Source organism: Ambystoma mexicanum, chromosome 5p (assembly GCF_040938575.1).
Source record: "Ambystoma mexicanum isolate Mex_15411 chromosome 5p, UKY_AmexF1_1, whole genome shotgun sequence".
Taxonomy (NCBI): Eukaryota; Metazoa; Chordata; class Amphibia; order Caudata; family Ambystomatidae; genus Ambystoma; species Ambystoma mexicanum.
This window is the reverse complement of record NC_090930.1, coordinates 887,848,789-887,872,138: the sequence shown is the minus strand read 5'-3', so window position 1 is coordinate 887,872,138 and position 23,350 is coordinate 887,848,789. Positions and strand designations below refer to the sequence as shown.

Sequence of the window (23,350 nt, the reverse complement as noted above, 5' to 3'; positions counted from 1 at the left end):
AGCGGCGGCGGGTGAGGAAACTGACTTCGACATAGCGTAGTCCGCCCACCTCTTAACTTTTCGTTCTTTAAGAGTTCTTGGTTTCAAGAGCTTACAGGCCGCGCAGCTGTCCTCCTTATGATCGAGGGGCAAGCAACGATTACAGAGCTTGTGTTTGTCCTTCCAAGTGTATTTGCCCCTACAGCGTGGGCAAAACTTAAAAGGTGTCCTCTCCATAGCTGAGGCAATAATAACTGGTGATAACAACCCCAAGGGAAAGATAGGGGAGAAAGAAAGACATTCTCAAAGAGAAGATAAAAGTTCGAACCCCCACTCTCCCTACTGTATGTTGGCCGGCGAGGCCAGGCCACGTGTTCGGCAGCGCCGAAGGATTTTCTCCGTCTCTTCCCCTCCGTCGAAATCTTGCTCGGCGGAGAAAGAGCTTCACAGCTAACGTCGAGGGGAGGGATCTTTAACAATATAATAAGTATAATTAAGGACCGAGGTCCGTAGTAAGTATTTGCAATGTCTCTCTAGGAGCTCCGCGTAAGGCGACCAGAAGCTGGGCGGAAAAAAACAATCTGAGGGACCTCGACGCGTGAGGGATTGTGGGTACAACGCACGTCACTATAGGGATAGTGTTACAGACACGCCTTGTCGACGTCCCCTTTTTCGACTACGAAAAACAAAATGCAATACTCCGCAGTGACCACTGGATGTCGGACCTATGCACAGCATGTGATTCTAAGCAGATTAACAAACATCAGATATATATATATATATATATATATATATATATATATATATATATGATACATTACTCACCGTAATCGTATTTCTGATGCTTGTATCTGCTTAGATTCACATGCTGTGCATAGGCCGACATCTAGTGGAAGCTGCGGAGTATTACAGTTTGTTTTTCGAAAGTCGAAAATGGGCGTCGACACAGGCGTGCCAGTAATACTATCCCTAGTGTGACGTCCACTGTACCCAAGATCCCTCACGCGTGTAGGATCCTCAGATTGTATTTTTTCTGACATGAGGAAGCATGAGGAGTAGCGTGAGTACAGATAATCCAAGCAGATAGACAGAAAGGTAGGACTACAAGCAATCATGCGCCTTCTCTCGGAGGGGAGGAAGGGTGGGTCGCATGTGAATCTAAGCAGATACAAGCATCAGAAATACGATTACGGTGAGTAATGTATCCCTTCTGAGGCTTGTGGAATCTGCTTAGATCACATGCTGTGCATAGATTAGCGAGCAGTACCAGAAGAAGGAGGTGGGATGTGAGAAGGGTCATGAGCAAACAGGTGTCTTAGAACCGCTTGTCCCACTTGTGTATCTGTCTTGGAATGAGTGTCAATGCAGTAATGCTGAGTAAAAGTGTGAATAGAGCTCCAAGTAGCCGCTTTGCAAATGGTGTCGAGGGGAACATTTGCAATGAAAACCAGAGTGGCACCAATGCCTCTAGTAGAGTGGGCCCTTGGCGTAAAAGGCAGAGTCTTTTCAGAAAGAGAGTAACACAGCTGTATACAGTTGATAATCCACTTCGAGATAGCGCCTTTAGAGACGCGATCCCCCTCTCTGCCTGTAGCTACGGAGACAAACAGTTGATCTGTTTTCCTTAGCGGTCTGGTTTTATTTACATAGTATAGGACCGCCCTACGCACATCTAGGGTGTGTAGTTTCACCTCAGCCGAGCTTTGCGGGTTTTGGAAGAAAGCCGGAAGCTCGATGGACTGGTTTACATGGAACTTGGATATGACTTTAGGTGAGAACCTAGGGTGTGTGCGTAAAACCAGTTTGTCCTTGTGGATAGTAAAGAAAGGATCTTGCACTGACAGAGCCTGAATTTCACTGACCCTTCTTATGGAGGTAATGGCTACTAAGAAGGCCGTTTTATAAGTCAGGTGTTTGAGACTACTTTTATGCATGGGTTCGAATGGGGGTCCCATGAGCTTAGCTAGCACCACGTTGAGGTCCCATCCTGGCGGTGGGTTCGAAATAGGAGGGTGAAGTCTCTTTACTCCTTCCATGAAGGCTTTAACCACTGGCACTTTCCACCACGAGACCTTGTTATGGGATGTGGTGTAAGCCGAGAGGGCTGCCAGGTGTACTTTCAGTGAGTTAAAAACCAACCCTGCATCCAGCAGGTGGAGCATGTATGTCACAACGTTGGAAGGAGTGCAATCAACCGGGTTGATTTGTTTATTCTGGCACCAGATAACGAATCTTTTCCACTTATCAAAGTAACAGTGCCTTGTATTTGGTTTCCTGGACTCCTTTAGAATGTCCATACACCTCTGTGGTAATTTGAGATGTCCAAACTCTATGACTTCAGGAGCCATGCTGCTAGGTTCATAGAGTTGGGTTCCTGATGCACTGTTTGACCCTGTTGCTGTGACAGTAGGTTGTACCAGGCTGGGAGTCTGATGGGTTCGCACACCGCCATCCTGCGTAGGTGTGGAAACCATGGTTGTCTCGCCCACATGGGAGCAACTAGGATGAGCGTCATCGATTCCTTGTTCATCTTGTACACCACCTTCCTGATGAGAGGAGTTGGTGGAAAAGCGTACGCAAACATCCCTGACCAGTTCATCCACAGGGCATTCCCTTGGGAGTCCGGTTGGGGGAACCTGGATGCAAATCCTGGGCATTGTTTGTTTTCGCTTGTGGCGAATAGGTCTATAGTGGGGAAACCCCACTGAGAGAAGAGATCTTCTACCACGTCTCTGTGAAGGACCCATTCGTGTTCTTCTGGGAGGGAGTCTCTGCTTAGAGCATCCGCTAGGGAATTGAGCTCCCCTGGAACATGTTGCGATGACAGGAAGATGTTCCGTCTGAGTGCCCATATCCAGATTTTCTGGGCAAGCTTGGACAGATTTGGCGAACGAGTTCCCCCTTGCTTGTTTAGATAGAACATGGCTGTCGTGCTGTCCGTCCTGATCTGCACCGACAAGTTCAGTAGATGGGGCTCGAACGCCTTTAGCGCTCGGAATACTGCCAGAAGCTCTAGCAGATTGATGTGGTTCTTGGCTACTGAGTGAGACCAGAGACCCTGAGCTGTGTGGTGGAGATGGTGAGCTCCCCACCCAGTCAGGCATGCATCTGTAGTCACCACGGCTTGTATTTCGGGATCGTAAAAGGGTTTCCCCTTTGCGAGATTCTCTCTTGTCCACCAGTGTAGGCTCTGTACGAGTGTTGGCGAAACGACCACTAGATCGTCCCAATGACCACTTGCCTGAGACCACTGTTTCGCCAACCATTCCTGCATGGGACGCATGCGCAGACGCGCGTGGGGGACCAGGTAAATGCATGACGCCATCATGCCCAGTAACCGCATAGCTTTGCGTACTGTTATCTGTTGACCTGACTGATAATGCGGAATTTGCAGAAGTATATTCCGAATTCTCTCTTCCGAAGGGAAGGTCAATCCTTTCTGAGTATCTAGGATAGCTCCTAGAAACTGTTTTGAGGTGCTTGGCACCAGACTTGACTTTTTCTCGTTGATAGAGAAGCCTAATTCGTGGAGGAGGTCGATAGTCCTCTGAATGTTTGACCTGCAAATTCCTGGGGTTTCCCCCGTTATGAGCCAGTCGTCCAGATAAGGGTACACCGGGATTGCTTCCCTGCGTAGGTGTGCAGCCGCCACCGCCAGTACCTTGGTGAATACCCTTGGTGCAGAAGCTATCCCGAAGGGCAGTACCTTGAATTGGTAGTGGCGACTGTCTACCTTGAAGCGCAAGTACTTTCTGTGCGCTGGGAGCATGGAAATATGAAAATAAGCATCTTTCATATCCAAGGTTGCCATGTAATCCCCCTTTTTTAGGAGGGGGATTACCTCTTGTAGCGTGGTCATACGGAATTTTTGGGGCTTGACATACTTGTTGGCAGGCCGTAAGTCCAATACTGGGCGCATTGTCAAATCTTTCTTTGGCACAAGGAAGTAAGTTGAATAGATACCCTTGTTTACCTGGTGTCCTGGGACGAGTTCTATCGCGTCCTTTTCTAGCAGAATGGCGATCTCCTCGAGAAGGATCCTTTGATGCTCTAGGGAGTGCACTCTTTGTCGTGGAGGATGGTTCCGGGGACGCTGCAGTAGTTCTATACAATATCCTGCGGATACTGTTGACAGCACCCATCTGTCTGAGGTGATCCCTTCCCAAGCCTGGGTGAAGGTGGAAATGCGTCCCCCTACTGGGGTTGCGTGGCAAGGGACCCTGAACTGAGCGTCACTGTTTTGGTGGAGGCGTGCCACCTCCCTTGTTGGGGCTGCCTCTTCCACGACCTCTCTTGTTACCCCTGCCGTAACTCTGGGTAGACTGCTGGTTGTTATTCCATTGTGTACCCTGTCCCTGGGCATAGTTGCCTCTTTGTGAATTTTGGCCGCGTGGGCGACGAAAATTACTGTTCCCCCTCTGGTTAGGGGGTTTGTTGGTAAGCTGGCCAAGGGATTTGAGAGTCTCATATTCATCTTTGGCATTTTTAAGTGCGTCTTCGACCGCTTTCCCAAACAATAGGTCGGGTTCCACTGGCTTGTCTATTAAAGAAGCCTGGGTTTCTGTCTTGAATCCCGACTGCCGTAACCACGCATGTCTTTTGATAACAGTACCTTCTGCTATCAATCTCCCTGCGTTGTCAGCGGCGTCGAAAGTTGCTTTTAAAATGCAACCAGACACGGCTCTCCCTTCTGCCGAGATCCGAGCCAGCTGGCCCTTTAACGGTTCTGGAGCAGAGGCAATGAGCGCCGCGACTTCTTCCCATTGATGGCAATTGTAACTAGACAACAGGGTGGTGGAATTCGCAATCCTTGCTTGGTAGGCGGACGTTGCGGCTACCTTCCTGCCAAACCCGTAAAGTTTTTTGCTCTCCTTGTCGGGAGGAGCTTCTGATGAAGATAAGGGCGTGCCAGCCCTTTTTCTAGTGTTGGTAACCACTAGGGAATCTGGTTTAAGATGTCCCCTTATATACAGAGGGTCAGACTGGGCTGCCCGGAAAATCTTTTCAATTCTGGGGTTGACAGCTCTGGTGAGGTTCGGATTCACCAGGGAAGGATCTATTCTTCGTTGGATGGATTTGAGGATAGGGATGGTCTGAGCGACTGGTCTTCTCTCTCCTACAAACTCCTCCGCGAAGTCCCTTTCCTCCTGTACACCGTGGGTGTCGATGTGGAAGTGTTCCGCTGCTCGAGCGAGAACCTCGTTAAGGAGGGGCTGGTTATCAACTGGAGAGTCAGTAACTGGGGCTTCGCTTTGTACTGGGGAATCTACTCTGTAAATTTCCTGCTCATCTTCTCCCTCCTCCAGGTCCTCATCCTCCGCATAGTAATCTGTCCCGGTTTGTTCTTCCATAATGTCAAACTCCTGGTCCTCTTCAGGGAAAACTTGTCCCTGGTAACTGGGGAGTGGAGTAGAATATGGAGTGGAGTAAGGCTGAACCTCGAAGGGTTCAGGTCTTTCGAACCGGGGCTTTTTACTTAGCGGGATGGGATCGGAGGAGCCTGAGGGTGTGGCCCCTTGAGGGTTATATGAAAGAAAGTGTTCTGGGTTCTTATCATAAAAATCAGCTAAGGAAGACATCCTAGACATAACCCTGTCTATGTCTTCACTGGACCATTCCCTGGAACAGGGTATTACTTTAGCAGGTGATTTATGGGACTTTTCAAGGGTAGACTTGTGTTTACTTGTCTGCCTAGGGTGGGAGGATGGCTTTACAGGGGTGGAAGGCTGTGCTTTCCGCTGTTTCCCCCCCTCCCCGTGCGTGGAAAAATGTTTTCCCTGTCCCTTGGGGGCCCCAGAGACTTTCGACGCCTGGCGCCGAGGGTCTGGAGAGGTATCTGTGTGCTTCGGGCGTGGGGCCTCACTGGTGTTAACCGCGGTCTCGGTATCTTGGAGCGCGGCCTGGGGGTGGAAGTCGTCTTCGTCTCCCGACGATCGAACTTCCGTTAATGTGTGTAGCGAGGCACTCTTGGCAAGAGTGGATGATTGCCTTGCGTCGTGAGGCGATCTCGATCGAGAGCGCCCAGAGGACACCGAGTCGGACCGTTCTTTTTGTGCCTCTTTCCGGGAAGTCGACGTCGTCGAGGTCCGGTTGGTCTTAGTGTGTTTAGTGTGTGTTAGGTGTGTAGCGCTTGCGTCGCCGGGGGTCTTCCCCATAGCCGCCCTGCCGGACGACCTTCCGAGGTCGGGGACCTGCGCTCGTCGGCTGTCTTTCGACGCCGTAATGCCCTCGCCGTCCGAAAGTACGGCGTCGCTGCCATTGCTGAAGGCGCCCTCCGCTGCCATGGCCTCCTGCTTGGCGTGGTGGGCCCAACGCTTTGTCGAACGGTCCTTAAGTGTCTTAGGTTTAAACCTACTACACGCTCTGCAGTTCGCTTCGGGGTGATCCCTCGGCAAGCAGAGATTGCACGTGGCGTGCCTGTCGACCCAAGGGTATTTGCGATTGCACTTGGGGCAGAATTGAAAAGGGGTACCCTCCATACGCACCTTAAGGCAGCGGGCTGCTAAGTGTAGGAATATATAAATGTAACTATATATCAAGAGTGAAGAGTATGTACCACCCCCCACTCTCCCTACTTGTAAGGGCCGAGGCCAGCGGCCTACTAGGCCCGGGCCGAGGCCAGCGGCCTTCCGAGGCCCAGATCCGTCGTGCAGCAGTCGACGGTCGATGACTTCTCCAGCCGTCGTCGAGGTTGAGGGTCGACGTTGGGGTGGGGAAGGGAATGAATAAGAATTATAATTATAATAACAGCAAAAGTATGGCTAAGGCCAGGGAACTCCGCAAGATGCTTCCGACCAGTATGGCGGAAAAAAACAATCTGAGGATCCTACACGCGTGAGGGATCTTGGGTACAGTGGACGTCACACTAGGGATAGTATTACTGGCACGCCTGTGTCGACGCCCATTTTCGACTTTCGAAAAACAAACTGTAATACTCCGCAGCTTCCACTAGATGTCGGCCTATGCACAGCATGTGATCTAAGCAGATTCCACAAGCCTCAGAAATATATATATATATATATATATATATATATATATATATGAGGAACAACCAGGCGTGTCCCATGACCGATACATTCTTCCTGAGGGGAAAGTGTAAGAAAACGTAAACTGTACTGTGGGGTAGGATGGGAGGGTCGATGAGGAATACGTGGGAGGAACATCCAGTCGAAAGAACATTACAGTTGGTAAGTAACTTGTTCTTCGAATGGATTGTGTCCTCCCACGTATTCCTCATCTTGTGATAGGCTCCCATAGCAGTATCAATTTTTGGAGGTGGGAGTACTAATTTCAGTTTTCGTGGACAGAATGCAGAACTGCCTTTGCAAATAAACCCTCGTTAGAGGAGGCAGTGTCCAAACAATAATGTTTAACAAAGGTATGCATTGTTTTCCAGGTTGTAGCTGCACAAACATCTGCTGCCGGGACTCCCCTCTTTAGAGCCGCAGAAGTAGCCATTCCCCTTCTAGAATGGGCACAAAGCCCATCTGGTGGTTCTTTTCCCGCTAATCTGTAGCATTCAACTATGGCTAATATGATCCAGCGGGAAATGGTCTGTTTTGTTACAGATAAGCCTAATTTATGACCAGTATAACCCACAAACAGTTGGTCATCTTGTCTCAATTTAGCCATCCTTGAGATGTAAAAACTAAGAGCCCTCTTGGGATCTAATCTGTGTAATCTCTCCTCTTCTTTGCCCAGATGAGGAGGAGGATAAAAAGTTGGTAGTACTATTTTTTGTGACAAATGGAAGTCTGAGACTACTTTTGGCAAGAACGAAGGTTTAACTTTAAGGACTACCTTATCTTTATAAAAAATAGTATATGGTGGTTTGCATGAGAGAGCCTGATGTTCGCTAACCCTGCGGGCTGATGATAGGGCTACAAGGAGGACAGTTTTTAGAGTCAAAAGCCTCAATGGACATGAGTGCAGAGGCTCAAAAGGTATGCAAGTCAAGAATGTTAATACTAAATTGAAGTCCCAAGTTGGTACATGAAAAGGTACTGGAGGGTATACATTAGTAAGCCCCTTTAAGAATTAAATTATTAACGGTATTTTGAAATATGAAACCTCTTCCGAGGAGCGCTTGAAAATGGACAGCGCAGCAAGGTATCCTTTGATTGTTCCTATCTGGAGCCCCAGATTAGCTAGATGTAGTAGAAAAGAGAGTACCATTGGGGTGCCACACTGAAAAGGGTCCACATCCTTGTCTTTGCACCAGTTACTAAACCTGTTCCAGCGACATCGGTACAAAAACTTTGTTGCTGGTCTTCTGGCCGAAAGCAAGATTTCCATTACGTCATCCGGAAGATCCCAATCCTTGTATCTCAACCTCTCAGAAACAATGCGTGAAGGTTGAGTGTCTTGACCTCTGGATGGAGAACCCGACCTTCCACAAAGAGAGGATCTTCTCTCGCAAGAGGAAGACGTATTGGAGGGCAGATGGACATGCCTAGAAGGTCCGGGTACCACGTTCTCCTGGCCCAATCCGGGGCAATTAGGATCATGGTTTTCTTGAACTTTCTCAACCTCCTGATTACTTGAGGAATCACGGGGACTGGGGGAAACGGGTACAGCACTGGAAACTTCCACTCCACTACGAATGCGTCTCCCAGAGCTCCTCTTTGAGGAAATTCCCTTGAGCAGTACTGATCGCACTTCCGGTTGATCGCGGTGGCAAACAGATCCACTTGAGGGGTTCCCCAAATGGCGAAGATCTCCAGAAGAACTTCCTGAGCCAGCTCCCACTCGTGAGAGACTGTGCTCTGCCTGCTCAGAGCGTCTGCCGCCGTGTTCTTCTCTCCGGCTAGGTGAATTGCCGACAGAGAGATTCCTTCTCGTATTGCCCAGAACTAGAGCTGCATTGCTTCTCTGCACAGTGGCAGTGACCCTACACCACCTCTCTTGTTGAGATAGTACATGGCCACTGTATTGTCCGTCATTATCAGGACATTCTTTCCCTGTACAGAGGGCAGAAAGGCCTTCAGAGCTAGTCTGATTGCCCTCAGCTACAATAGGTTGATGTGTAGTTTGGACTCAGATGGAGACCAATGACCGCTGATTGTCAGATAGTTGGTGTGTGCTCCCCACCCCGTGAGTTAGGCGTCCGTCACTACCGTTATCTCCGGCCATGGTTGCCAAAATTACTCTTCCTTGAGAATGTTGTCGTTGCAAGCCCACCATAGAAGATCCTGAGCAACTGCGCTCGGGACTTGCAGAAGATCCGACATATTCCGTGAGAACTGGGACCACTGAGTTCTGAGTGCCCATTGAAGGGATCTCATTCTCAACCTGGCCTCTGGTACTAGGAAAATGCAGGATGCCATGAGGCTGAGCAACCTGAGAAAATCGAAGGCCGGTAGATGTTGGGCATTCTGAAACTTCGTTACCATCTGCTGGATGTGGAGAGCTCTCACTTCGGGAGGCGAGGCTTTTCCCGATGAAGTGTACAAAACTGCTCCGATAAACTGGAGTTTCTGGGATGGTATCATGTGGGACTTCTTGAAATTGAGGGAGAAGCACAGTTTGTGGAGGAAGTAGCAGGTGATCGAAAGATGTTCCTGAGCTTGTTCTGGAGAACTTGCTCTGATCAACCAGTCATCTAGGTAGGGATATATGTGAATACCTCCTCTCCTGAGACTTGCTGCCACAACCGCCAACAGTTTGGTGAAAACCCTCAGGGCGGAGGTCAACCCGAATGGCAGAACTCGAAACTGATAATGAGAATTGCAAATCGCGAACCTCAGGTACTTTCTGTGCTTTGGATGGATTGGCACATGAAAGTAAGCATCCTGAAGGTCCAATGATACCAACCAATCTTGGTGTTGGAGAGCCTGAAGGATCTGAGAAAGAGTCACCATCTTGAACTTGTCCTTCCTGAAGAACTTGTTCAAGTTTCTCAAGTCCAAGATGGGTCTCAGTCCTCTGTCCTTTATTGGGATGAGAAAATATGGGGAGTACCAACCCCTGTTCCTCTCCGCTACAGGTACCAGTTCTATGGCACCTTTCTCTAGCAGGGTTAAAATTTCCTGCAACAGGAGCGGATCCGGAATTTTGGCAGAGTTGGCTCCCGGTGGATGACTCTGAGGCCTTTTTAGAAAGGGGAGACAGTAACCTTGGGCTACTGTTTCCAGTGCCCAAGCATCTGAGGTAATGCCCCGCCATTCCTTCAGATGTTGAGAGATCCTGCCTCCCACTGGTGTTTTGTGTAACAAGGTCTCAGAGGGATTTGGAGGCGGCTGCAGAAGTGGCTGAGGGTACAGATGCCGCTCCTGAAGCTGATTTTGCAACTCTTCCTCGTGTTCCACGAGGGAAGTTTCTTTTGCCCCTTTGAGAAGCCTGTCCTCTTCCTCTACCAAAAGAGGAGTAGTATCGTGAAAGAACGACCCCTCCAGGAAGATGAGCCGGAATAGGGTTTTAGAGGCTAGTGCAAAGAGGCGCCAAATGATTTAGCTGCCGCTTTCGAGGTCTGAGGTTTTTCTAGGCTTTCATCAGCCTTTCTGCCAAAGAGCCTCGAGCCATCAAAGGGCATGATGAGGAGTCTAGCTTGCACGTCTAGTGCAAATCCCGACTTCCTCAACCACGCAAATCTGCGTAGCACAACGCTTGCAGCCATGGATCAGCTGATACTATTAGCAGTATCCAGTCCAGACTGGAGACATTCCCCCATTGCCTCCTTCCCGTCTTTGACTATATTCAGGAAGCCTTCCCTTTCCTCGCCTTCCGGAATATGATCAGCCGCCGCCGAAATACAGTCCCACAGGGTATGGGTAAACCTGGCTAGGATACAGGTGACATTTGCCGACTTAAGTGCCATACTGCCTGATGTGAAAACTTTACGTGCCCAGGCATCAATTTTTTTATCCTCTCTATCTGGAGGGATAGTTGGATAAGCAGTTTGTTTTGAAGTAGATGCTGCCTGAATGACTAAACTCTCTGGAGTCGGATGTTTATTCAAATATTCAGGATCCGTTCCATCTGGTCTATATTTTCTTGGAAAATTGCTATCTGCAGCAGCAATAGTTTCTGCTTTCTCCCAGTTTTTCTCCACAGTCCTTTGAAGGGCCCTGTGAAAAGGGAGAACAGGATCATTCTGAGGTCCCTTGACGATTATATCCGTCATGTCATCTTGTTAAAAAATGGGTGAAGTATTACCCCAACCCATATATTCAACTACCCTGGTCATAAAACACCTGTACCCAGCATCTGCATGCTCTGCAGGATCAGGTTTGGCGAACTCTAATTCTGGGGATGTGTCAACTCCACAGGCAGAATGTAGAGTATCACTCAGGTCTCTCATTCTAGATTCCTGGTCAATAAGTTCCTCAGGAACTTGTCTTGTACCATAAGTAACCCCCAAAGGAGTAACCTTTTCTTCTTCTGAAGCAGACTCTTCATAGATTGCTGACATAGATTTGAAAAAGTCTGACCTGGGCAAAGGAGTGAATTGTAACGCTCACCTGATTCTCGCAGAGGCGCCGGTCTTGACTGGGCGACTACCGTATCTTCAAAGGTGATGTGCAGCACCCGGTTGGCTCTTTGGGCTGGACCTCTGTGCCCTGTATGCCTGACGTGCAGAGTAAGATGTCTGCAGATAGAAAATACGGGGTTAATGAACTGGGGTTATTGGGGTGTCCCTATCTCTTTCCTCTTCTCCTCTCCTGTACACCCCCACAGGTTAACGCTCTCACCTTAGGTAAGTGAATGCCGAGCTCTCCATCTGCCTCGGGGCAGGGTGCTGTAACCAGTTTCTTCACTGGATAGGTAGCGCAGGCCTCTTGACTTCAGAGGACTGCTTTCCGTCGTTTACTGCACGAACGGTAAGTTTCGAGTAACTCAAATATCTTTAAAGTCTGTAATAATGATGTCTCTTGTTTTGCAGGGTTCCGGCGATGGCGGATGACGGGCTGAAGTGAGTTGAAGATGGAGCCCGTGTGATGAATAGAAGCGCCTGGAAGCACGTAAGTAAGCGCTTGTTGCCAGCTTCACGAAGCGCTCTAACTGTCTTTTTATTTTGCAGGTACAAGTTCGGAGCGGCTGCAGGGTGCAGGGATACCCACTGGGTTAGATGTGGAAAGGAGTAATGGCACGTGAGTATTAAAGTTCCCCAATGTCTTTAAACGCACCTTGTTTTGTCTTTCAGATGCGAGATGCAGCGCCGACGGCCTCCGGAGCGTGCGAAGAGTTGGTAAGCTTTTGTCTTTCAGATGCCGGAATGCAGTGTGAAGACCTCCGGAGCGCACAAAGAGTAGGTAAGCCTTTGCCTTTCAGATGCCGGAATGCTAACCTGTTCTTTCTTGTCTTTATAGGTGTTGCTGAAGACTGGATTCAGGATGGTAAGCCTTTTTCCTTAGGCCCAGGACCGGATGCAGAAGACACGATGAGCGTTCTGCTGCAGAGGGTGCAGAATAACGCAAAGCAAGATTCATCCACCGGGTGTGGTTTAAATAGCCTCCTGTAGTGCTTAGGTGTCTCCTTCCACAGCCACGCCTAAGTAAGAAAAGAGTTCCTGCCTTCCAGAAGAGTTCCAGTGTTCTGAATCTAGGGAGTGGCTCCGACTCCACCCAACAGGAAAAGTAGTTCCAAACAGAAGAGGATCAGAGGCTCAACTGGCAGGCAAGTAAGCAGCATGGTCTGCTGCAGGTAAGTCCACCCAAGCATTATGAGCCCGGCGCTTCCAGCGCTGGGACTGGGCATATTTATGAGCCTGGTGCCACTGGCGCCAGGACTGGGTCCAAAAGGTCCCAATTGGGACTGGTTGGCACTCGGAACCTGGGTTATGGATCTGCTTCCAAGGGAGTTGGGAAAACCCTGACCTTTTGGAAGCAGAGATCATGACATGAATCTCCTTACTTCCTCTTCCATCTGCTTCGAAGGAAATGGCAAATCCCTCGAAGTTTTCGAGGGTGTCTGCGAAGTCTTCGAAGTTTTCGAAGATGACTTTGATAATGGCATCGATGACGCATTTGGCTTTGGCGTCGAAATGATCGACGTCGAGGGCGTCGACAAAGTTGTCGAAGTCTTCGACGACTTCTGTTTCTTGCATGGCACTGGAGAGGTGCTCGACTCTCGAAGAGTCTTCGACGGTTTTACGTCGACTCAAGGTTTTTTGGATTCCTCGACGCTACCGGTCTTGGCCATGGTAGCCTTGGACTTCCCTTTGTCGTCCAATGGAGCGACTTTAGGGGTATGGCTTTTTCGAGGGGGTCGGGCCGCATTCTCGAAAACCTCCATCATCTTTTTGCAGAATTCTTCCCACTTACTGGGAGAATCCGATTTAGTCGGACAACGAATTTCTTCAGTCGACTCTGAAGAAGAAGATGATGAGGGAGATCTATGTCTCCTCTTCGTTTTTTTCGATGACGACGAAGAGTGTCTCGATCTACTCCTAGATCGAGATCTCTTCGAGTGCCTATGGCGATCCGATTCCTTAGAATCAGTCGCTTTCTTGTGTCTTTTTGACGAAACCTTTTTTGAGGCCTCCCTCCCCACTGACAGTTTCCTCTCACGAAGAGCTTTTTTGGTCATAGATTGGCAGGACCCGCAGTCGTCGGTTCGGTGACTGGAACCGAGACACCAGAGACAAATCCGGTGGGGATCGGTGATCGACATCTTAGATCCACAATCTGCACACGTTTTAAACCCAGTTCTGGGTGTCGAAGGTGTCGAAGATGACGACATTTTCTTCACAGAAAATAGAAGCGTGCCGTTCTCGATAGCGAAGCGATCGGACAAACGGAACTGAAGCAACGGGCGTGGCTCGAGCTATTTATAACATCGGTGACGTCGACAGAGTACGGAGTACGTCGAGGGACAATCGACGCCACGACCTTGAGCACAGTGCCCTCTGCCGAGAATTTTTTTTCCCGAAGCAGCAAAGCTGGAGATAACGATTTATCACAAGATGAGGAATACGTGGGAGGACACAATCCATTCAAAAGTAAAAAACTATCACCTCAAAATCTTATCTGGATCCCTACTTATTGCACAGACATGTGAGAACCAAGAAGAATCATTACAAGTTCTAAAGATTTCCGAAAGACCATCCGGTTTAAAAAGTAGTAACCCAAAAATGTACATGTTCCACGGTCCAGTATTTTTTATAGCAAGTAGCAAGCACTCCAATGGTGAACATCATCAAAGCATGCAGCACGTTATGCAATCCAGTTCTCAAATGTTTGAGAAATAAATAAAGTAGGAAAACAAAACTTACATCAAAGTCTGGAACGTTGGGCTCTCTGAAGTCATGCCACAGCTTTCTGGGAATAACACCAACAGGGATGTCATGTGTAACAATGCGGCTACTGCTCGACAAGGATGGCTTAAATGGGAACAAATAACATTTTGTCTTTGCCAACAGATATTTAAGAAATATATTACTATAAAAGCAGTGAGTCTTTTTTATTAGCAGTACATTTGACACACATATTGCATATCTGCATTTAAAGGGTGACTGTATACCACTTAAACCACACTACCTCTTGTATTCAAATTTTGTGTTTACTGACTAGAAGGGAAGCACTTGAATCAAAAACACTGTACATGAGAATAACCAAAATACCATAGCCGGATGCTTTTACAAAACGATGCAGGTTGTGAAGGAGGCAGCAGCGCAAGGTAGCTAATAACCATTACTGTTGGACTTGCTATGATCCACATCACAATGCGCCAGGTAAGTCACGGGACAAAAAACAATTAAGTTACTGTTTTTATTCTAGAGATGTACACAAAACAATTGGGGTTTACATTCTAGGGATGGTCCCTGTACCCCACCATCTTGAAGGGACGGCCACTTCTATAACCCAGGCTCTGTAATATACACTTGCTTGCTCAACATTAGTTTACTTTAGCCAGGGCACCCCTACTATCTAATCTCTTTCAGCCATAGGGAGTTCTTTATCTAACAGACTTCCTCAGGGACATTCTACAGGACATTGCAGGGTAGCTTGGTTGTCCTGGGGGTCTTCTCCTCCTGATGACCCTCTCAACTTTTTTTTTAACTTGCATGTCTCCACTCTTCTATGTCCTCCTTCCTCTATCTCTACACACTCTATTTGCTGGTCTTACTGCACTCTTCCCATTCCCATATATCCACCCTTCAACTGAACTTGTTTGGTCTCTCGCTTCTCACTACACTCAGTTTCCTGGTCTGCTCTCTCTCCCACTGTCTCGTCTCCTGTCTTTTTCCATCAATTTCCTTCTGATCCTATTAATTTCCCTCTAAATCCCACACCTCCCAAGAATACCCAACCTTTGCCTATCACTTCCTCTTCTAGTCTCAGCCCGCCTATTTTTCCCTCCAGAATTACCTCCAACCTCTCCCCCACCTACACCAACCTGCCTTCTACCCCCTCCAAAATTAATCTAACCACTCTATCACTCAACTCAATTGGTACCCCTTTCTCACCCAAACACCTTACCTCTTCTCTCTGTAACTAAGTCTCTAAGTACGCCTCCAGCTGCTAGACCATCTGATCTGCTGGCCCTCCTGTACCATCTGTCCGACCTTGCCCAGGCACCACTAACTCGCAACTAAAACTGCTGGCTTTTTATAGCCCACCCCTTTCTGGATAAGAGTTCCCTTAGCTCCCGTTGGTTCCCTATGGCAGCTGCTCCTCTTGGCCAGTCTGCATCAAATCTATATCCTTGGGGGCCGGGACTTCCCCTGGAATCTTCAAAAGGCCTGCTAGCCCTTCCCCCTTAGCAGTTCAGTGTCGATTATCCTGCTGCCAGGCATGTGGTCAGAAGGGTTGTTTGCTCTCTGACTTTCTGCTGTCCTGGATTAATCTTTGTTCAAACAGCTTTTAGGGAATGTTCCTGGGTCTCTCCTGTTCCCCTGAGTTCCCCTGCTAGTCCCAGTTTACCTGCTGTTGCCATCCGGTTCACCTGTGGCCCGTCTGGAATAGGTGGAAAGGGCGTTTGGTGTCCTGCTCAGTTTAGGAAGGAGAACAGCCAGTGCATTCCTATTTGGGAACAGTCTGTCCCTCCTGCTACATGCTGGGTCTTGTCTGTTGCCCCAAGGTGCATTGTGGTACTTGCAGTCGCATTTTTGCTTTGTTTTGTACTGCATCTTGGGACCCATGATCCATGCAACGGTTCTGTACAGTCGGGTGCATGCTGGTCTTAATGTTCTCTACAAGAATAGAAACATAGAACTGGACAGGACAGAGGCTGATAGGCATTGGGGGAGAGACAGAGGCGCCAATGTAAATGCACAGCTCCTTGCATACCCTTTCTGTGGTTCAGGTTCAGTGCCTTTGTATTTCGAAATAAACGATTACAATTCCATCTCTGTACCTAGTGTGAATTAATTTAGAAAATGTTTAGTTTATCCAGGTCATAGATTTTCCATGCTTTTTTTAAATTTATTTTTTAAGGTAGGTATGGTGCTTTCAATTTTATTATGTCTGACTATCAAACCTATCAGACAGTGACCAGTACTGGAAATGTAATTAGGCAAGGGGTACGTTGAGCCACTAGCTTTGGTTTCGCAGCAAAACCAGACAGTTTTGGGAAGGGGTATGTTAGAGGATGGGCCTAGTGCTGGAGTGTACCATTCCTAGAAGGGCAACCCTTTTGATTCTTGGGGATGTTGCAATATTAGGGGATCTGTCATTTTCAAAGGAGGTTTGGATGCTACAGAGTTGCATGCTTGCGAAAAAGAGGATCCTATGTGCATGGAAATCATCCAATTCCTTCTGTATTGATGTTTAGGTGGAGGCATTGTTGACCATGTCCACGTATGAGAAGGCCATTTTCAGGCAGAAAGGGGAGTCTGATAAATTTAATGATATATGGGGACTGTTCCTGGATGTATATAGCTGATGTTCCTACAGGATGTGTTCTTTGAAATGTTTTCATCAATGTGATTTTGGTTGCACTGCTGGTATTATAATAGTGTCCTGCTGTATAGATTATATACATGATATATGACGTTTGTTTTATTGTCATTTCCTTTTTTTTTCTTGGTGTCATGGATATTCTACTTGCTACGATCCGATTGCTCTACGGTTTATGTTGGCTATGTTTTTATTGTAATACTTTTGTCTTACCGTTGCATATTATTGGTTGGTACTAAAATAAAAATTTCATTTCAAAGGAAGGACCCCCAAAGATCACCAAGAACAGGCCATCTTTCTCTGTGCAAGAGAAAACTTCTTCTTTACATAAAGCTTGCACTTTTTTATCCGCACCAAACATGCTGAAAAAAAAGAAAAAAAACGACTTCCCTGTCTCTTCACCAATGCGGGCTAGAACATCTTTGATAATATCTGTGGTGGTTTATTGCTATCTATGAAATATCAGAATCACGTACATCTTATATTGGCATGCCAGCGATGTCTTAAAGGCTTTACCACAAAGGAGTTGCCATAAATCATCAGCTAAAACGTGACCCATATCAAGTTCCCACTGTACTTTAGCTGGGCAACTGCTACTATGAAAGCCCTGTAAAGTTGTGTTACACTTTCTCAAAACGGGGTAAAATATCCATTTATATCCTGTATTCATTTTGCACTCGTCAAGGCACCCTTTAATTGAAGGAAAAAAACATTTATAGTCACCCTATACCCAGTTCGTCTTCCATCAGTAGTAGGTTTATAAACAACCCATCTCTCCACATTTAGCAGACTCCATACACTAGCCCTGAACTAGGTTTGAAATCTTTGAGGATCTACTATAGGGTCTCTGATTGCAGAGACCCAGATAAAATTAAGGTTCTATGTAATCTTGAATATTAAAGGCCTCACACAAAAAAAAGACAGATTGTTTTCAGCCGAGTTGGTGCATCTATTAATATTCGAAATACATCAATTCCCCCTAGGCGCTTTGAAATCAGGGGTTTCACCCCTCATGCCCTCCTTCAACTTCTGCCCGAACCCCGCCTCCCACAGAAATACTCACACGCAGACACATACCTTTTCCCCTGCCCCCTCCCCACTACAAACAATGTCCCCTATTATACACACAAGCACGCAAACACCCCAATCGTCTCCCCCTGCCCGTCTCAGTCAGCCTGTTAGCCCCTGCGTTCACTTGTAAGACTGGTCTGAGCGTTTTCAGAGCAGTCTTTTTAAATCAGTCTCATTTTCAGGAAAATGAAAAAGACCATTTCACTTAATACCAAAATGAAAAGTTGATGTCCACGTCAACGATCTGCTATTTCGTACGCACGTCCCATAGCAACGATAACACCAGGCAGAGCCTTACCCTTTAGGTAGTCTATCGGTGGGGACACATAGCCATGCTACAACGATCCTGGGTCCTCCAGGGAGTCCCAGCGCCTTAGGGAAAACAATGTTTGGTATAACATTCTCTTAATCTCTGCCAGTAACAAGTCCAGAAAAAAGCACTGTTATAGCATCTGTAAAAATGTAAATTGAGATCGTATATGGATGTCCGATTTTATTTTAGCCCAATAAGGGGGGAACTTTGCGAAATAAAAATCACTCAGATATTATGTCAAGTTAATCTCCAAATATTGTATACGAACTGTTCCAATCATAAATTGGAAGGTTTCTAAACTGGCTAATCGGTTTTCCTCTACATCCCCTAGAGGCATTAGCACAGATCGGGATTAACCTTTTTTTTTAAATTATTTTTATTGGCCTTTTTCAACAAAACTGGCATCAGCATGCCAACACCAACATTCCCCAACATTCCCCACTTTTCATCAATAACATTATTTCCATCAGGGCTGTTTATTTGGATCACAATTGTTTGGGTAGTACTTAAAGGGGTTCATAGCATGCGGATTTAGGGTCGCTCGTCATCTTTCAGCTGTTTGTGGTTTGGCTTGGGGTGCTCCCCTTTCTATTGCATCACTGATTCTGCACTGTTTGGCATTTCTTCTTTCAATCCCCCCTAGGGCTGCAGGGGTTTTTTCATTCGTATCTCGTGATTGAGTTATCAAATAGTGAACACACGGGCCCCACATGTCTCTTATCAGTTTGGTGAATCGACAACCCATTGTATCCGATATCCATATCATTACAGTACATGATGTCAGCGTGGAGTTTCTTCCCTCCCCATGCCATCGCTAAACGCCTCCTAGCCAGAAGCAAGAGTAGCCCAGCCACTCTCCTCCTGCCACATGGGATCAATTTGGTGTAGCCCAGCAGTGCCATCATCAGGTTAGACTCTAGACTCTCCCCAATAACTCCCCCTATAGTTTCAAACACTAATTCCCAGAATGTGAAAACCAGAGGACATTTCCAGGCCACATGTATAAAGTCGGCTGTCTCAGTGCCACATCTGACACAGCCGCTGGAGGCCCCTGGGAAGTAACTGTGCAGTCGAGTAGGGGTGTGGTATAACTGGTGAAAGTGGATCAGTTCAAATCTAGCGTTTAGTGCTACCCTCCTTGTTCCCTCACAGTAGTACCTCCAGGCCTCGCTAGATATTCCGTGCCATAAGGAGAGTTCGCATTTTTCCCTGGGGGATGTTTTCCCTTCTTTAGAGTTGAGGGTCATAGCATACATAACTGAGACCACCCTATTATTGTACCCGCCCTGGATTATTTTGTCTAATATGGGTGCTATCTCGGGTTGTTCCGGGAATGCCAGGAATATTTGCTGTAGAGAGGTTCTCAATCTGTAATACAGAAACACATCTGGGGCAGTCATGCTCCCCCCTGGTTTTCAATTCTTCGAGTTTTATGAACCTCCCATTGGGAAATAGATCGTGGTAGCAACTCACCTTCACTCGTTTCATAAGATTAACGAAGCCTATTTCGGAAGTGAGGGGGACCCTGGTGTATATACGACTGGCAGTGTCGGGGAGTAGAGGACCTCTCCTCTTGACTTGTGTTTGATACGGGCCCATGCCCTATAGGTCAATTCAACCAGGTTTCTCGCTCTCAACGCCCTGTCGGGTGCCGTGAGGATGATTGATCATAAGAGGAACAGTGCTGCTATTGCGCGCTCCACATCTACGTGTCTCCTCGGTCTCCGAACCAATACAGGATAAACCCTGCTTGGGCCACATTATAATAAATTTCCAAGTCGGGTAGGGCTAGGCCCCCCTCATGTACTGGATCTACCAACTCGTCCCAAGATATTCTAGCTTGTTTCCCCGCCCAAATAAACTGTGTTATCATGGATTCCAGGTCTCGGAAGTACTCTGCCGGCATTACGATCAGGACATTAAGGAATAATTGCAATAACCAGGGCATTAACACCATTTTGAGTAGGGAGATTCTACCATAAAGGTTAGGTTCCTCCATCTGGCCATAGTGTCTCTGGCTTGTTCCAGCACTCTTTGATAATTGCTCTTATATAGAACAGTTGAGTCTCGGGCAATGTTAACTCCCAAGTATCGAGTCTGTGTTGTGTGCCATTGAAACCCCCACCGATACGGATATTGTATCACACTGTCCGTCAATGGGAACAGAACTGATTTTGCTGCATTAATCATAAACCCTGAGAAGACGCTGAATGGCAGAACATCTTCCATAATGGGGTCTAGGTTGTGTCTGGGATTGTTAATGAATAGCACCATGTCGTCTGCATAAAGAGAGATCACCACCCTGTGTTTGAAGAGTTGAATCCCTCTGTGCTGGTGAGCTTCCCTTATTCTTTCTGCGAGTGGCTCGATTGCCAGTGCAAATAATAGAGGTGAGAGGAGACATCCCTGTCAGGAGCCCCTACCCAACTGCATTTTCGGCATGAGCTGGCCATTCACTCGCACTCTTGCGGCAGGCAGAATATATAGTAGTGACACCATACCTATAAAGTGCTCTCCCATTCCCATCCTGCGCATGACTGTAAACAAGAAGGGCCAATCCACAGAATGAAACGCCTTAGTGGCATCTAATCGGGCAGTCTCTACCTGGTCTTGTCCCACTGCTGATTTCAGCTCAAACATTCTCAGTATCCCTTTGGGAGGTGGAGCGTCCAGGGATGAACCCTACCTGATCCTCCCTTACTATTGTGCTCATCAAGGGTGACAGTCTAGAGGCTAGTGCTTTGGCCAGGATTTTATCATTCAAGTTAATGAGAGAAATTGGTCAATATGATGAGCAATCATTTGGGGGCTTGTACCATGACCAGCGCCTCTCTCAGGGATTCCGGCAGTTTACCCTCCCGGAGGCTTTGGTGGTACACCTGTAGTAAGTAAGGAGCGAACTTCGCAGCATAATGTTTGTAAAATCCTGCAGTGAACCCGTCCGGCCCAGTAGACTTCCCTGAAGGTGGAGATGTAATAGCATTCAGCACCTCATCCAATGACATTGGGCGACCCAGCCCCTCCCTTTTCCTCATCTGTGCACCAGTGAAGGGCTACCGGATCCAAGTACTTATCCAACACCTCCTAGGAGGTTTGAGTGTGGCTTACTATAGAGGAGGAGTATAGCTTACTATAGAATTGGCAGAACTCTTGTGTGATTTCCAAATCTGCAAATCTCTCCACTCCATGTGTGTCAGTTATTGACAGAACCCGCTCCCTGGGATTGTCCAACCTTGTGGCCCTAGAAGGTTGTCTGCCCGGCTTTTGTCCTTGCCCATATTGCTGCACTGCCGTTTTCCACCAAATTAGTTTAGCCTCTGTATCTGCCTGCCAATGTTTTAAACTGTTGTAAGTGCTTCATGATTTCTACTTGTTCTAAGGGAGTCAGTGTGACTCCAGCTGCCTGCAGTGCACATATTTGTGCCTCGGTGTCAGTTTGTTCCCTCCTGATTTGTTTCAGCATTCCCGATTCTATTGAGATGTACTCCCCTCTTATCACAAATTTAAAGCTCTCCCAGAGGAACCCGACTGATTCCACCAACCTAACATTAATGTCGAAAAAGGTATCTATCGGCCCTGTTGGGCCTTCTCGGCACAGGGCGTCTGTCAGGCCTTCGCTCTTAAATCTCCAGGGCGTTTTTTCCCTCTCCTGGCCCGCCAGCTCCACATTCATTGGTACCGGGCATGGTTCGATAGTGTAGGTGCCAGTATTACCACCTCTGTGACTGCCCCCAGCAGTACCTGAGAGACCAAGAACAAATCCATGCAGGATGCCAAATTGTGTACCGATGAGTGGAAAGTATATTGCAGTACCCCCTGATTCTTAAGCCTCCAGACATCTTCAACCTCCCACGTTCGACACATGTCCAGCAACTAGTTGGTCCCCCTGGTCACCAGGCGGTGGGGGCCCTCTGTGTGGTCCAAGTTTGGGTCTATAACTGCGTTAAAATCCCCAGCCCAGATAATGTCTCCCGTTGGATATCCCCTCAAATGAAGATCTATCCGCTCTAGGGTTGTTAGTGTCTTGATTCGGGCCTTAATAATTAAGGTGCATGGTCGGTCTCAAACTATCAGACCCCTTCCCCCCCGGTCTTTGATTGTGGCAATCATACGAAACCCTATGGTGTTGTGAATGAGAATGCATAGCCCTCTTGCATATGAGTATGTTGAAAAATAGCGGTGACATCCCCAGTTCTTTCCAAATTTCAACTCCACCTCTGGTGTTAAGTGCGTCTCTTGTAGGAACGATATTCCCGCCTAATGTCGCTGCAAATAAAGTAGGACCTTGCGACATTTAGATGGACAGTTTAGTTCCCTCACGTTCCACATGATACATCTAAGTGAACTGGCCATTACTCAAATATGGTGGTTATCCTGACCCAGAAGACATTTTCTACCCCACAAGTTCCCCTGTAAATCACCTCTGTGTGTCCTAGTTGTGTGAACCTTGCCCATTCTGGTTTCCAGAGTCCCCCCGTCTTCCACCCCCCTCTACGTCCCAGTGCCCCAGCGACAACCCCAACTGGTCAGTAATTTGCTCCCATACCAGACTGACCACCCCCAACAAGTCAGCATTGCCCCGCAACACACGTAAGCCTTCGCTTGACTGGATACTAGATGCTCAGCCAAACCCGGCATCTTGCCACAAGAATATTAATTCTCCGGCCACTTTCGGTACTTTCTCGTCCCTCGTGTTGTCTAAAGGTTACAATTAGGGGAAACGTATGATCATTGCAGCATCACTCAATTGTCCCACCCTCAACCCCCTCCTTCCCTGTAACCGTCCATGACCTTACGTGATCCGAATGCACCTTCCTGAAGATCGTCTGTTCTGTTCCCCCGGTCTTCACTCCTTAATTGCACTTGGAAAAACTGCAGAATCGTTGTCAGACCTATTTGCTGTTGTCTCAACTGTTAATTGTAGATATGCACTTACTCTGCCTGTGTAGACTTTATCGTTTCAGAATTTCAAGGGCTCTGAACGACTGTTTTTTCGCCATGTTCCCACCCTCCTTGAGCGCTTTGAAACACTTGCCTTGTGTATAGGTGCTTTACAAATAAACATTACCATACCATGTCTGGGGTTCCAAGGTAATTGTTCAAGCAAGGCGTTACCTTCATCCGGGGTGTGGAAGAACAGCGTGCGTTC

The 23,350-nt window shown here is 47.6% G+C and overlaps 1 protein-coding gene across 3 annotated transcripts in view; it reads right to left on the bottom strand.

Annotated features, from left to right (window-relative positions):
- The window catches only part of HUS1 (HUS1 checkpoint clamp component), an 818,999-nt gene that overhangs the window by 547,438 nt on the left and 248,211 nt on the right, over positions 1 to 23,350 (bottom strand). For all 3 annotated transcript variants that reach the window (XM_069613330.1, XM_069613331.1, XM_069613332.1), the window contains one exon: positions 14,192 to 14,299. In XM_069613330.1, the coding sequence (XP_069469431.1) occupies positions 14,192 to 14,299 (108 nt within the window). The remainder of the gene's footprint in view (positions 1 to 14,191; positions 14,300 to 23,350) is intronic.